The following is a 16,877-nucleotide window of genomic DNA, read 5'->3' as shown; positions in this document are numbered from 1 at the left end:
AAGTGTAGCAACTGTATGTTCTGTTAGTATCCTAAATGAATGTATTACATCTGCTAGACAATCTTCCTTTGTTAGGCGGATTACAGATTAATTGCCCAGGATGGCTAGTTGATAGATGGGTTAGATGTTTCCTAACCCATCAATGGGTTAGGAAACAGCTGGAGATCTTTCTCTAGCGTTTTCGGCTGTCTAGCCACGGGGGGGGGGGGACCAGGAGAGGAGGCTGCTGTAGGACACATAGGATGTGTCGTACACGCAGCTCCACTCTCCCCGCCCCAGAACGCCCCCCGGAACGCCCGTTTTCAGTCACTCCGTGGTCCTCTTCCAAGCACGGGGCTCCTCTGCACTGCCTCGGAGGCAGCACGGCTGCGGGAGGAGGTCAGTTTTCCGGGAACCGAGGTTGGTTCCCGGAAAACAGCACATCCTGTGGCCCCCTAGACAGTGTCTAGTGGCCCTAGGATTGCCCCCTCTGTGCTCTGCACCAATTGCAACTAAAACAAAACAAAAACGTTTTATCAAGGGGTGGGGGGAGACACTACCCAAAGCATTTCCAATTTCATTTATTTATTATTACATTTCTATACTGTCCAATAGCCAATGCTCTCTGGACAGTTCACAAAAATATACAATCAAATACAACATAATACATAATTAAAAACCCTTAAAATTTTAAAACAGAATAAAACCAAGGTAAAAAACAGAGTAAAAATCAGCAGCAGTATAAAAATATCCCTTCCTAGATGTTAAGTTCTTTGGGGAAGGCCTTTTGCCTGTTCCTGCTGGCATTAGGCACTTCTAGTGGGCTTGCAAGAGGGGACTTTGGACCTTCCTGGAAGGGAGGCTAAGTTGGCCCCCTCTCTTCTGTCCAAAGAAATTTTTATTCAGCCAAAGACATTTTTATTCAGGCAGGCCTTTGGCATATAAATTGGTCTGTTCCAGAAGGGGGTTGTAATTGGTTGGTGCTGTTTATTTCTTGTATTGTGTTTTTAATTACGTTATTAATTTGTTTCCATGCTATGTTTTAATTTTTTCTTTTTAATTGGGATTTCATTTAACTGCCTTGAGTGCCATTTCTTTGTTTTGGCTGAAACGTGGGATAGAAATTAAACGAACTGTGGACAATGTGATACGAACATTTAAAAAGGAATCCAGTGGAATCAAAGAAATTACAGGTGAGGAGGAAAAAGTTTTCAGACCTTCCCAAGGAAAACAGCAGGCTGGGGGTCTTCTGACACTATACGTCTTTATTAAGCAGATTTTGAGCAGAGCATGCTAGCTAGGGATGGCAGACAATTTCGCCACGGACTCCAATGAGACTCCAATGAGACAATGAGACCCCTGGAGTCTGCGGCGGAATGAAAGACTCACCTCCGCCACCTGGGGCAATCCGCACCGGCCGGATCCTACCTGCCGCTGGCTGGCCGTAGCCATCCGCTGCTGCCTGTCTTCGGACGCAAATGGCATCCAGCATAGCGGACGCCATTTGTGTCCCAGCCTTTTGCCGCGATAGGCTATGTAAAGATTTACGCAGCCTATCACGGCAAAGAGCAGGGACGCAAATAGGACCCGCTACACCATCTGCGTCCCTGCTCTTTGCCGTGATAGGCTACGTACAGATTTACGTAGCCTATCACGGCAAAAGGCAGGGACACAAATGGCATCCGCTACGCCAGATGCCATTTGCGTGGCAGTGGCCAGAAGTCCGGCTGCGGACAGGCCCGGCCAGCAGCTCCGCAGCCTTGCCGTGGAGCAAAGCTGTCCGGGGAGGATTCTGGGGGGAGGGACGGATTGCCTCCCCCCCGCGCCGCGGACCCCTTCAGTGGACTGGTGTGTTTCGTACACCCCTAATGCTAGCATGGGTGAATCACGTGCACACAGGAGGCCCACACCTTAGTACAGAGAAGCAGTAACTTACATATTTTGCAATTTCTTGCTGTGCCACAGCTGTCAGCCAGTCAAATACTGACATGCTAGTGGAGGCTACACACCTCCACACATACAGGGAACAAACCTTCCAGCACAGTTTTCTTACCTACTTACAACATTCCAGCTTTACAACATCCCAGCACATCCTCTTTATCTACTTACAATGCATTTCCCACATTCCCCCAGTGGCAACATTTAAAACACTCAAAGGGAGGCCTATCTTTTCGGCTGCAGCCTGAACCAAACTACAGTTTTTCTCTCTCACACAGGCCAGTTAGTGTAGCGTTGGCTTACATGCCAGTTAGCTTAAAAGCTGGAGTTGGAACCGTGGGGAGAGGGCTGGCTTTTGCAGCTTTTAGGGGCTCTGCTGCCTTAACATCTTGCTCTGCACCTGAACTGCCTACCCCCTCCTCGGGCCACCTTTGCTGGCACTGAGTGGAGACACCCGCTGGGGAGCCTTCTCACGGAGGCGGGACGCTCCCTCGCAGCCCCTGGACACCCCCAGGCCTCTGAGAGAGATAAAGGCAGCCCTGCTGTGCGCTGCTGGACCACCACTGGCGGGCCACCCAACACCAAATGCCGTGCGCCCCTTCGGGATGCCCGAGCCTGCCGAAGGCGCCTCCTCCCAGCCCTCTTCGGGCGGGGCAGTAAGGAGGCGGAGCTGACTGAACGCCAGCCGGCGTGAAGGGACACCCAGGACGCCCTCCTGGCCTTCGGCATGGCGGCGGCGTGCGTCCCCGGCCGCCTCCTGCTGCGGAGAAGACAGCGGGGCGGCTTCTTCCTCCTGCCGGCGTCGGGAACCGCATCTGACAGCCAGCGCGGCGGCGGCTCCCTCCGCGGCGTTGCCAGGTGCGGAGGATGGGGAAGGAAGAGACGCGGGAGCCTGAAGCCGCCGCCGCCCGTGCGGTGGGGGTGGGAGAGACGGGAGATGATAACGCAAGGGGGCTAAGCGGGGCCCTCGCTCGCCCGCCGCTCCCCGGGTCGCCTTCGCAGAGGAGCGAGGAGGGGGAGGCTTGGGGACGGCGCATTTCTTGGCTCACGCGCGGCAGGACGCGCGCTCGTGGGGGGGGGGGCTGCTCCTGTAATTCGTAGAGGCGGGTGGGAGCCGTGCTAGTTCCACCTTCGGCCCCCCCCCCCCGGCGGCGGGCGGCCCCCCGGAATGCACTTCGCTGCAATAGGCCCGCGGGAGGCCGCTCCGGCCCCTGGGGAGGCCCTTGTCAGCACTGCCAGGGCGCCAACCAGCCTTGTGCCAAAGGACAGCCTGGGGGCAGAGTGAGAATAGCCGCCGCTGCTCGCTTGGTCGCCGTCTGCCACTCGGGGGGGGGGGGTGAGGATTGGGCCCCGTCCTTCAGAGCAGGGAGACTGAGCAGGCAGTGTGCTAACGGTCAGGAGAGACAGTGCAGCGGACGGGGCGGACTGGCGCTCCCTGGCTGCGGAGTTCCTTTGCCCAGCTCTTTTTCATCCTCTGCAAGAGGAGAGGTGACTATTTAGCGTTTACTGTTTGGGTGAGGAGAAGCATGCCCGGGCTGGGAATGCTGAGAGCTGTAGGACTTTTTTCTGTCTACATATGCATGGGATTGTGGCCTAAGTGAGCAAATTAATTGAAAACAAATATATGAAATAACCCACACCACCCTAAGAAAACTCACACAGCAAGGCGAAAGCTACACTACAACCTTGTTATTTGACAGAGTGCTTCCAGAGAGAGGACTCCTTGCTGTCCGAAACAGCAGTGTGTGGCTGTTCTGTCTTTTCCTCAACATTTTTTTCCCTGTTAAGAAACAAAATGGAAGAAGTGATGGGAAAACACAGGAGGCTTTCAGACTGAAGACAACTTAGTCTAGAAGCGTCTTCCGAGAATTCTGTAACTGAGGCAGGTTGATTGCATGATAAAAGCCTAGTCTGGAAGCAGCCGTGGACCGTGCAAAGATTATTTATTCACTTGACTGCTTGCTGTGACAGAGCATTAAACTATGTGACCCCTACTAGCAGTCTGTGAAACTGGAATTGAATGGAACAGGTAAGGAGAAGGAGCAGCAGGGCCTTTTTAGTAGTGGCTCAGTGCTCTGCAACACCCTTCACAAGGAAGTGTGCCAAAGTGTGCATCCCAACTTGAATTAGGAAGCCACTTAACTGACAGATAGGCACAGGATTTCAGTCTCACTTAGCATACTAGTTTTATAGCTAACTCCTTAATGTATCATTTGTGCTAATACTTCATTTAAACAAGTTTATAGTATTTTTGCTGTTTCTTTTATTATCTTTTAGTAGGGAGGCTTCCCTAACTTTCCTGAGGAAGGTATATAAGTATCTAAATTAAATATATCCAGGAGACTTGACTTGTCTTGACAGAGACTGTGATTCTATGGCTGAGTTCCACCACTGGGTCACACTAGCTGTAGATACCACACCATGGTGCCGTAGTAGTAAAATACCAAGAAGAACTCAATATTCTTTAGATGTTATATTTGTTTGGAAAGAAGTCACTTCATTGCACTGCTCTTTGTTTAATGTTGCAGCTCTTCAGTTGATAGCTCGCAGTTCATACATTTTCATTCATAACACATCGGGAAAACATGTAGAAAGATTCTTGAAAGACTGCTCTGGCCCACTGATGGCTTTCTTAACAGAAGCAAAAGTGACATCACTCAACAACAGTGGATAGGCACACTGTTCTTAGAGCTGCACATGTCATACTCTGACTGGGTTTGGACAACACACTGTGGCTCATTGTGGGTTATTTAACCCATGATGAGTCACGGTGCCCACAGGTGCTATTTTGCATATCCAACCCCCACTTGTGTCATGCAGACCTGGTGACCATGGGTTGTGTGAGGGTTAAACAACCCTTGCATAACTCTAAAACAGACCCTGGGTTATGTGAGGGCTGTTTAATCCTCATATAACCCATGCTTGCTGGGTTCTCACAACAGGACGACCCCTGAAGAGGGCTTGCATATTCAAAATGGCGGTTACGCACACCCTGCACGTGCTGCACCAGTGAGCTGTTGTGTCATGCAAACAACCCCTTTGGGCTGGCATTTTCCCAGTCTTACTTGAGATAGATACAAAAAGTAACTTTGGAGAATTTAGGAAGGAGTTTCGGTTTCTAACAACTAAAGTTGCTATCGTACTTTGGAACTGAGTGTAGAGCTGTATTATTAAAAAGGAATAAAGGTTTTTAAGACTATAACAGGAAAGTTTTTAAAAAATTTTTTTAAGATCTGGGGTAAAAAGTCATTTGCTGTGTTCATACATAAACTGAAACTCCTGGCTTATTAAACAACGTTTAATACACCAGCTGTGTACTGATGCATGCAGCCTGTTCACTCCCATTTTGCTCCTCATGCTTGTGTGAGCTGAGGTAAACTAACCAGATATGAATAGCTTAGTGTTATGTTTGAACCCAGGATTATGGTTTATTGCACTCGAACGAGCCAGGATTCATAAGCTAACAACAACCTCTGTTTGAAGGGGGCTTACAAATCCTGGCTTGTTTGGGCACAATACTGCTGCTTCTTACTGTAGAAAATCTGTTCAAGAGAAAAAGATGGAATAGCTGCACAGTACATTCTAATTGGTAGTGCTAGGAGCCCTTTATCTGGAAGCACTACATGCCTAGCATGTTTATTTGCTTGAGCAAGCAGGAGGAACAGAGCAGGAGTAAATGCGCTAGCATGCACTTTGTGCACACTGTGGTCTTAAAATCCAGGATTCTCAGCTTATAATTGTGTAAATGCAGACATTGTTTCAGATATTAAAATTGACAGTAAAAGTGCAACTTTTTGAGTTGCAAAGTTGATTTTTGAATAGGTTTGGGGTAGGCTGAGCCCATACTGATAGTAAACCAACAAGTGCTTTGAGATCTTTGAAGAATACACTGTGATGTTATGTGCTGATGTGTACACAATGATTTTGAATTGTTGTATACATTTAGGAACTGGTGGATATTTGGCTTAGGAAAAAAACACAATAGAGAAATTTGGTATGAGAAGTGGCCTATGAACATTTCAGTGTGCCTTGCTTTCGGGTGTCTTTTAGAGGGTTTCCAGAATTAGGAACTTGGGGCAAACTTGGGGCATTACGTTGCAGTCACATGCAATGAGGCCCTGCTGGCCCTTTTTCACAGACCCATGTTGACCTTGAAAACATGGAGCTAACCTTGTGAGGGTAAAAGGTGCTGAGGATGGGGAGAATTTCAGGTGAAAAGTCACTGGCAAGGGAAAAATTTAGCACCCCATTCCCTCCTGACCCTTCTGTGATACAAATCCGTGAGGATACATTGTGAAGGAGAAAGTGCCTTTGGAGCACTGTTACATGTGATTGCAGTATAATGTGTACCTTGAATGTTTTATATTGGGTTGCTAGGCCAGCAACATTTTTGCAACCTGATTGGAAGACTTCTTGTTCAGGCATGGAAAGCCTTAAGTGTGTCCTGTAGCTATGAGTGGAAAAATACAAAACAATCGGAGACAAAATTATGATTTTGCTGCAGAGATGCCTGAAGCATAATTGTTGATGTATCAGTACAAGCGTTCAGAGTAAAGGTGCCCAGACCTTTTAAGGAGACAGAAAAATTATGTTTTCAGATCATCTCAAGAGGATGGAAATTAAAGACTGCCCCGTAGTCACTAGAAATCCTGATCTCCCCACCACCCTGAAGAGTACTTTGACTTTTGACTTCAGCTGGATACAGAAGATCATTTGTCATGAGTGAAGGGGGTATGAGAGAAGCATCCCTGTTTGTACACGTTCTTTCTGCTTTTGTCCAAGTATCATCTGTGGTCAGAGGAGCTTTGCAAAGATATGTAGTGCTTTTGTGCTTTTTATGATGCATATATTTTATCATATTGATCAAGAGCTTTTGATTCAGAATTTAAAAAACACCGGTCGGAGCCAGTGTCACCCTGGCGGCGTTCTGCGGAGTCTCTGCGGGACACTATCTCAAACAGTTTTTACAAGGTTGAAAAACCTTTTCATCTTACCCTGGAATGAAAGGGGGAAGCAAGAGCAGCATCTGGATGAAGCCTTGGAAGGGTAGCTCTTTCTGCAACGCAGCAGAGGGGCTGGCCTTGGAGGCAAATCTGCCAGAGCTTAATCACTGCTCAAGGTTGTTTTGAAAACTCCTATTTAATTAGGAGGAATCAGGGCTGACGTGTTCCAATGTAGTTTTTAGTGTTTGTGGACTAAGGTATACCAGCAATATTCGAGGACCTACAAGATTTGTTTAAAAAGAAGGATGGTAACACCAAGAAGGAGAAAAGCGCCGTCAATCCCTCCCACACAAAGCAAAGGCTTTGAGAAGCGATGAAAATACAGAGGAGGTACTTGCTTTGATAAAAACTTTGTCTTTGCAATTTGCTGAACAGGCTAAGAGACTGGATACAATCCAAAATTCCATCACCACCCCTCAAGGGGCTGTGGATTTAATAAAAAACTCTTGGCAAAAAATGGTGGCGAAGGTTAACGAGCTGCAAGATCGAGTGGCAGTGCAGGAGACCATCTCGAAAGCTTTTCATAATTTTTCTTCAAGAATCTCACAATTGGATAGGGATGTACGAAACCCCACTTACCTGGCTCCGCCGGGTTCCGCTGGGGGGGGGGAGGTGCTCCGTCCCTCCCCCCGGAATCCTCGCTTGGGGGGGGCGCTCTGCAGCTCCCCGCCGGAATCCTCGCCGGCTGGCTCCGCTCTGCGAGGATTCCGCGGAGCCGCCGGCCGGCTCCGCCAGCAGCCGGACATCCGGCCGCTGGCTAGCAGGGACGCAAATGGTGGCAGCCATAGCCGCCACCGTTTGCGTCCCTGAATTCAGCCGTGATAGGCTATGTAAAGCCTATCACGTCTGGGTTATAAAAAACAAAACAAAACGCATACGCAAATGGCAGCGGCTACGGCCACCGCCATTTGCGTTCCTTATTTTTGGCCATCTTAGTCTATGTAAATATTTACGTAGACTAAGACGAAGACAAGAAAGGGGAACACAAATAGCTATTTGTGTTCCCCTTTATTTTCACTGTCTTACTCTATGTAAATATTTACATAGACTAAGATGGCCAAAAATAAGGAACGCAAATGGCGGCGGTCGTAGCCGCCGCCATTTGCGTACGCGTTTTTTTTTAACCCAGATGTCATAGGCTACGTAAGTCTTTACATAGCCTATCACGAATGGGGGGGGGAACAGACTGCAAATGGCGACGGTGGCCAGTTGGAAGACCAGCCACCGAAGCCGCCACTGGAGCCGCCACCGTCCAGAACATCCGCCCCAGGTAAGTCTCGTCCCGGAGGGGATCCACGGGGGGGGGGGGGCAGGGGGGGCAGGCTGTTCTGCCATGGAGTTTGGGGGGGCCGAATGCACTGACATTCGGCCTCACCGAGATCCGTGGCGGAATTCTCTGACATCCCTACAATTGGAGGCTTTCACACGTAGAGCAAATGTGCGTATTATTGGTATCAAAGATCTATCTACTGATATAAATTTGTTTACTTTTGTAGATAAGCTCCTGCATGAGATACTTCCTTTGTCCTCTGATTATGTACTTGACATTGAGCATACATTCCGTGTGCCAAATGCTAAAGGGACTGATTATACGAGTATAGTTCAATTTGCAAGAATCTCCACAAAAAATCATATTCTGCGCTTGGCAAGATGGGGGAAATATTTTTAGGGGATCAAAACGAGATAGAGTTATGTTATTTCTGGATTACACCAAAGAAGTTGTTGATAAAAGAAAGGTATTTACCAAGGTGAGAAATCTGGCAAAACAAATAAATCTACAATATCATTTAAAATATCCTGCTGTGTTTTGCATTTTCTCTGAAGGTCAGATGAAGAACTTTCTAAATCACGAAATGGCAGAGGTGTGGCCAATCGGAAAAACACATGAGACTTCTCCTCTAGCTCCATGAGCTGGAATGGACAAACATGTTCTGTCATTTGGCTGTGTTTAGTCTGTAAGATTCAGGCTAGGCCAGAGATAGTTGATTATGTATATCCGTTCTTTCTCTTTCACCCTTTTCCTTTTCTCTTCTTCTTTTAAAATGGATATGACAGACTGTATCTGAATCTTCTGTTCGAGTGTGTACAGAAATGTGCACACTCATTTATATACTTAGAAATGATACTATCTAAAATATAGATAGTATAAAATATATTAGTGATTGTCCTATTTTTATTTTTTTATCCTGTATAATCTCTTTTCTTTTTAATTATTATCAAGTAATATCAGTATTATGATACTAGGATTAGTAAATATTTTTGGCTGGTTGTTCTTAAGCTTGATCATTATATAGTAGCTAAAAGGCATGATATGACCAATGGAAATGAATTCTAATTTGCTTCTTTGTTATAAGCCTGAAGAGACAATATTGAAATTGATTACTTATGCTGTATTGACCTGTAAGATTGGTATGATCTTTAAGTAGAGTGATATTTGAAATTTATGTGTAATGTAGTTTAAATTTAAGTTTGTTATGTAAACTTCTGTTTATATTTTGCTTTGTTTTCCTCTGTTTTTGCATTTTTTTTTCTGTTTCCTTCCCCTTTGCCCTTCTCTCTCCTTTTATATTATCTCCTCTCTTCCTCTCCTTTTTTCTCTATTTCATTATTGACGGGTCCTGTTAAGAATACTATAATGTTGGAAACTGTAGAAGATTATTATGTTGTTGGTGTTCTTTGGTTCATTTATAAAGATAAAAGTAGAATAAAAAGTACTAGGGAAAAAAAGAATTTAAAGAACAAAGCATCTGGTTGCTTATGACTCTTCATTTTATTCTCACAATAATAGTTTATACTCCAGTAATATGTAGAAACACCTGGTGACTCTCAGTGGTCTATGGTACAGAAAGATCTCAACCAGCATTGGTAACTGGTGGAACATTGAACATTAGATGTGGGAAACCTTGTGCGGGATGATAGGGAGATATCTGGAGTGGAAACTCATGGTTTATCTTTGTTAACATCCTTTGGAAGATGGTATCGTGAGATTTATATGAGAGATTAGTGCTTATGTGGTGGTTTGGGTGAAAAATAGAATGGGTGGGTGTTGATCCGCTGTATAGTTGTTGTTGTTTTTTTTACCATACTTACTGTAAATATAAAGTAATCGTTCTAAAAAATAAAGTGAACCAGGTAGAGTTTGTATTAGTTAAAGTACAACATTCAAGCAGGTTCTGTCCATGAGAAACTTGAAAGCACTTCTGGAAATTCAAACACTTATCACAGAGAGTGTCAAAAACTCTTGGCCCAGCAGTACTTTCACTTGCAAAATGCACGCTTGTATAGAAGTCTGTGTTAACTGTCCTTGCGGTCTGCCAGGCCATGTGGAGGGTATAGATGTAATAAATAAATAAACAAAATTCTGTGAATCACGGTGAGTAGAGGTTTTGGCTTTGGGTGTGACATTTTGCACTGCAGATTTGGTAACTTAAGGGTGCAATCCTATGCATGTTTAGACAGAAAGAAGTCCTACAACACCCAGCATGCCCCAGCCAGCGGGTGTTGTAGGACTTCTTTCTGTGTAAACATGCATAGGATTGCATCCTAAACCAGTTTCAGTGTTTGAGATTTATGGCATGTTGTAGTGATAGAATACCAATATAGTTTTGAATGATTGTATGTTCCAAAGCCAAACTTTTCATTAAGTAGATCATCCAGTTGTGAACATGAGTTATAGGTCATGGTTGGGGAGAATACAGGGCAGCCTGCCTATGCTTATTGGTTTCTCTTTTCTCTTCTAGGAGCATCAGAGAGAAGAGATTCCATCTTCAGAATTCAGCCCTGTCTGCTTCCCCCATATGCCCCTTAAGCTCATTTACTTTATGAATCAAAAGGATGTTATTAAATAAAATATTTAGATATTAAAAGGTATTTTTGCCTTTGATGTTTTTAACTGTACTTAATCATTTTAGATTAGTATAAATGAAACTGTGGCTTCTTATTTCAGCATTTTCTTTGTTTTGACAAATTTAGGGAGCAATCCTATGGCTGCTAGTCAGCGGCTAGACAGCCATAGGATGCATCAGTTTCTGGGAACTGACCTCGGAGCCCGCACTCCGAGGTCGGGTCCCTGAGAACCAACCTTCCCCCCCGTGCTGCCTCGCAGGCAGCTCAGAATGGCCCTGTGCTCCGCTCTTGGAAGAGGAGCACGGAGCAGCAAAAACAGGGTGTTCTGGGGGGCATTCCGGGGCGGGGACGGCAGAAATGCTGGTACGACACATCCAATGTGTCATCTGGCAGCTGCTTCCCCCACTATGCCCTCCCATGGCTAGACAGCTGAAATCGGCTGTCTAGCCGCAAATGCAGGGTGGCTGAAGCGTGGAGGGGACAATCCCCTCCACACTTCTCCTGCCCTGCATTGGATAGGCGGTTGCCTCTGAGTTCGGAGGCAGCCACCTATCCTGGTAGCATTGCTCCCTCCAACTCCTGAAATTACTATCAATTTTAATTTATATTTCTGGTTTTACTACTTGCATTATGGCAAGAGTCAGAAACCTCTTGATATTTGGTTAGATTTTCATTTTCATTGTAGGGGGAGAGGCAAAATTAGTAGTAAAGATTTGAAAATAAGACTAGGCCTATGATACTTGCAGAATTTTTTTTTCTTCTCTACTGATTGTTTTCCCCCCAAATATTATAGTGGAATTATATGTCAAATTAATCTAATCTCTTTAGAATATACCCATAGCTATAAGGTAATTGATGATGCTGGAAATCTTGATAGTATGTTCGTTTTAAATGTCATTAACACTGATATTGCATTGGATCCCATTATGACTTAAGCCCCATTGATTTCAGTGCAAACTAACAGTGCAATCATATGCATATCTACTCAGAAGTAAGTTCCATTGAGTTTAGTGGGGTTTACTCCCAGGTAAGTGGGTATAAGATCGCAGCCTAAGCGTAGATAACTTCAGATGCAATTTTATACCTATTTATCTGGAAGTAAGTCCTACTGAACTCAGTTGGACTTATTTCTGAGTAGATATGCATAGGAATGCACCAGTCCATTGACTTTACGTTAATATTCAAATATAGACTTGGGGAGGATAGTGCATGGCTATTACATGTGATTACGTGTGAATAGTGCTCAAAGAATAAAAAAAATGTATTTTCCCATAGAGGAACTCAATGAGGTTCCAGTCAATTTACTCTACATTGGTTTAATTAGGATCAGTGGCAGGGGTGGACAGACTTCAGGCTTGTGATGTCTATTTTGCTTTTTACAAGAACGTTGAGGTCCACCAACCAAAGCCAGAAACAAAATGGTGGCTGGGGTCTGGGCAGAGTCAATTATTGACCACCTCCCTGAATCATACATTCTAGCCCTGTTCGTGAGTTCAAGGCTTCGCCACACAAGGCTCTTTCAAGGGAACACCTGAGGGCTTAAAGTGTGTACTTTACACGAATTGAACTCCCCACACAATGGCAAACCATGTCTTATCAGGGTTCCCATGGCAAGGTTTGAACTGAGAGGGGTGGGGCCAGTGTGGACAGTCCCATCCCAGTAAATATTTTAAGCCCTCACCTGTTCTCTTGAACACCTGAACAGGAATTGGGATATGTCCAAATCTACATACAAGTTACCAGACATCAGGGATTCTGACAATCCCCGTTTCAAAAACAGTGAGTTAGTACTTACTGTTTTATAGATGAGGAACACTGAGGCAAAGAAATAAGTTAAAAGAGCAATCTGGTGGCCCCTGGACAGATTCGGGGGGCGGGGGGCGGCATAGGATAGTTCAGATTCTTGGAGTCGAGGTTGGAGACAGTACTCTGACCTCGGACCCAGGAATCTGAGCTCCCCACCCCCCTCATAGCCCGCGTGGAGAGAACTGCACTGGCAACCGCAGAGGGAAGGAAAAGGGGGGGGGTGCTGGTGGAAGGGCAGGGGACAGCTTACACTGTATCCCCAGCCCTCCCCAACCTTGTTCCCTCCCCCTCCCTGACGCCTCAGCTAGATGGGTGAAAATGCCCGTCTAGCTAAAATACTGAGCAGGAGGCCTGGTGGAGGGGAGGAGTGTGCCTCTGCCATGCCTCCCATTCTGTAGTGGATACTCATAAGCTTCCACGGTCAGATCCGATAGGATTGTGCCTTAATATCTATTGTGAGCCACTTTGAGTACCTTTTACTGTAGGAAAGCAACATATACATATATTAAATAAGAAATTAGCACAAGGCCAGTCATGGCAGATATTTTTTTTCTTGCAGTTTTACATGCTCTTGTTACTAGGAGTCAAAAACTCTTGGGGATCTATCACAAATTGCCCAGAGATCTATGAGTAGCTCCTGATTTACCTTCTACCTTGAACTGTCACCTATAGCAGTTAAATATATTTCAGCTGTGTTAAAAGAGCAGATTTCTTTATGCATGGTTCCCTGCAGTGGTGATTTGAGATGGATGTAGGAATATAAAGGTATATGCATTTTCACAGTACAAAATCTGGGCGCCTTTCTTCTGCCCAGAGCGTTTCCAAATATGCCTGTCACGTAGTTATAACAACAGGAGAGTATGCAGCTGCAGCTAACCACCTACTTCCCAAACTTAAAGTTGTGATGAGGTGATTAATTCACCAACTCTGCCACACACACAGCCCCCTTTACACAGTGCTCTGTCTCTTATAACCAACCGTTTTCTGACATATGTACCAGGCACTCCTCACATAGCTGCGAGTGGGTAGATCTCTTAGGGCAGGAAGGTAAATTTAGAACTAGCAGAGCATAAGGGGGACGTTGTCCCTGATGAACTTGATTATCTTGTGACAGCCTGTGCCTCATGTGCAGTGGCTACTTGGGGTGGGATGTCACCATCTGCTCCTCTGGCATGGCACAGAGGTCATACACAGATGTGGAAGGTGGTCTTCAAGATGAATGATACTGCTTCTGTTGTAGAAGTTGTACAAGATGCAACAGATGAGCATCGCATCTATTGTGATATCTTCCTCAAGATCTGGCAAGTTTCAGAGGGACCTCCACATTGCCTTTACATTTCCAAGCATTTTTTCCACCAGATTCCTGGTGCAGGTTTGGAAGAGATTGTAGTTGTTGTTTTCCTCAGGGCATACATCTGGATGCCGATGAGTACAAGCTTCAGAGGCATATTCTTTATCAGTACCAGATAGCTGGAGAAAAATGTTTCTGCCTCGATTCTAGATGCCACTGTTGAGGTCCAGAATATCGTCACACCAGAGACACTGACATCACACACTGCTTGGATCATCATGCAGTAGTATATTTTTTCTGTTATACACCTCAACTTCCCTATCAAATGTGGAGAAATTTCCTCCTGACTATCATCCACCATACTGGGATGCTGGAGAAACCCCAATCCCAAGAATCCTGCGATCACTTCTTTACCAGCCTCAATGACATCACTGAGAAATAGTTTAAACCAGGGGTAGGCAACTTTGGGGGCTTGTAGGCACATTTGGTAATGTGAGAAACTCCTCTGGATACCATCACAAAATAACTGCCATGGGATATGTAGATAGTCACAAATGGCAAGTAACCTGTCCAAACAATTGTGTACAAGGCAGAGGTGGGGTTTGAGCCATGACACACTAAACAACTCCTTTGAACCCACAGTTTTCAATGCCAATAGAAACCTATTGTTACAGAAAGCAAACTTTTTCTCTCTCTCCCTCTTCTAGCCAACTCAATCCCCCCATCTCTTTTTTTCTCTCTGGATCACCACCTGTAGATGCAGCAGTGTCCCTCACACACATACCCATCCATCCTCTCGTTTCATTTCCTAAGAATATGTCCGAGCCCCATCACATAGCCAAGAAGCATTCATGGAAATGAACATGGCAGCAGCTTGGGGACCCTCAGTTCTCTTTGAAGCAATCCTAGTTGCTAGTAAGAAAGTGTGTGTGTGTGTGTGTGTGTTTTAAGTGGGAGAGGTGCCAGGAGAGATATCTGGATGCACATTGGTGCCCCATAGGCACCATGTTGCCTACCTCTGCGCTGATCAATAAACTCAGGCAGTTGATGCCCCAGTAGGAAATGCATTACTCAGATTCTGTAACTGACGTTGACAGCCATCTTGCAGTGGGGAGAGGGAGACTCTTCTCAACAGGCACTGAATGACTCATCTGTGTCATGGGAGCCATCTCCTGAGCAAGATGGTTGAAGATCTCCCTCAGCATCTTGAAGTTAGGCCTGAATCATGAGTTGCCCTACTCCTCAGGATTCTTGACAGTCAGAATTTGTTTGTTCTTGCTGAAGTCCATCTTCTGGGATATGCTGTCTTCTCTACCAGGAAGCACGCTATTGCTCTTTCAGTGCTGCCAACTAGGTGATCCAAGGCCGGGCTTGTTGCCACTCTGCACCTTCATCCCAAGTGGTGACATGTGCCCATTTAGAAAGGTGCTGCTTTTTGTTTCAAAGTTGTTGTACTGCACCCACAGACTCACATCAACAAACCTATGTTTTATTTAAACAAAGCCATTCCACTGAGCCCTCTCAAGCAGTGGTCTATCTCCTCAGGCCAGAAGCAGTGGGTGTTGCCCTCAGCCACTTCTTGGTTCCTCCCAGGAAACAGACCCCTCAGGCTGAATCCAGTACTTCTTTTATATTGTTACACTTCTCCAGAACTGACAGGAGTAGTGTTTGAGATTGCAGTCAGTATTGCTGCAATGATGGCCTGTAAGTCCATACACAGATCATGCGCAGCCATTTGGAATTTGCTAGAAGGTTGATGGTAGTTTGTTCCTGGAAGTAGCATGGTGCCAGGCACGTCCCCAGAGATAAAGAAATGTGTTGATGGGGAGGTTTCTCTATAGAACAATGAGTACAAACCATGGACAGGCAACGGGGAGCATCCTTTCGTCCGCACCTGTTGGATGGCTGCTTGGAAGGACCGAAGGAGAAGACGGACTGTCATGGGCAGCAGGTGCAACAAGTGGTGCCTGAGTGTGATCTGACAGAGTGGTGCCTCTTGCAGTACCCAAGCAGCTCTGCTTTGTGACACCCCTGATATCTAAGTGTAGTGATTTGCCTGCTGTTGGGAGGTGGGAATGGGAAGATACTGTAGTTAGTGAGACGGTTCTCCACCCACCCTTGTAGGGACTTGCAGTAGAATTCTGAAACTTCTGTTTCTGTTGTTCCATGTGGCCAGTTTCTCATCCTGCAAGGCAAAAAGTGGTGTGTTTAGCCAGCAGTAGCAATGGTTGGAGCAGTAAGCCTGGTGCTTACCTAGAAAAGTGGCTGTGCTCCCACTTGCCTTCACTTTGCCTATTGGGGGTTATCTGGTTATCTGGGATTATTATTATATTTTTGCCCAAAAAGTCCCCCCGGCCCGGCGCACAGTGCATATTTGTTCTGCATCTCCTGTGTGGGTGACTGACTGTGGTATTAGTTGTCAAGGGAAGAATGCAATTTCAGTTTATTGTAGGGGGGCATAGGAAGTATTTGCAGCATTAATACAATGAGGCATGGAATCTCTCCCCCGCCCCCCTCGCCTGTGTGGGTGCTTGCATCCCTAGATAGAGTAATAGAGGACAGCGTTCTGCTGGGTGTCTGGGGTTGTCTTAGGTGTCTGGGGTTTTGAGGTGAAGTACCTGTAAAGATTCTGAGAAAATAAGCTTTAGCAATACACTCTTCTGGTATTTGTTATTGGGCAGGATGTTTGTTGTTTGTCCAAAGTATTCCCTTTCTGTGTTGAGTTCCATCAGAGTTCCGAACATCAAAATTCCCCCTTGCACGCTCTCCTGACTTGAGGTCAGAGTGATTTAATCCCGTGCTATATTATATGAGGTATGTGTTTCTTGTCTGGAGTTTATATATTGCCAGTGTGCTGCGCTTTGCTGTAGAATTCGTTGGAATCCTCTGATCCACTGTGACTATGAGTGGGAAGAGGTGGGGTGACTTTGGTTTTCCACTGAGTTCAGCAGGAATGTGTTAACTTCACCACCTTTTTTGCCAGTTTTGCAAGGGTGGTGCTGAGCTCTGAGGGA

The 16,877-nt window shown here is 45.7% G+C and overlaps 1 protein-coding gene across 1 annotated transcript in view; it reads left to right on the top strand.

Annotated features, from left to right (window-relative positions):
* The first annotated feature begins 2,618 nt into the window (after positions 1-2,618).
* Positions 2,619-16,877, top strand: part of MTHFD2L (methylenetetrahydrofolate dehydrogenase (NADP+ dependent) 2 like) — a 63,429-nt gene continuing 49,170 nt past the window's right edge. Inside the window, exon 1 of the mRNA XM_084859792.1 lies at positions 2,619-2,775. Within this exon, the coding sequence (XP_084715918.1) occupies positions 2,645-2,775 (131 nt within the window). The 5' untranslated portion in view covers positions 2,619-2,644. The remainder of the gene's footprint in view (positions 2,776-16,877) is intronic.

Source organism: Heloderma suspectum, chromosome 5 (assembly GCF_057233095.1).
Source record: "Heloderma suspectum isolate Gila_16-S chromosome 5, 16-S_ref, whole genome shotgun sequence".
Taxonomy (NCBI): Eukaryota; Metazoa; Chordata; class Lepidosauria; order Squamata; family Helodermatidae; genus Heloderma; species Heloderma suspectum.
The sequence above is the reverse complement of the archived record's forward strand: the minus strand, read 5'-3'. Positions and strand labels throughout refer to the sequence as shown.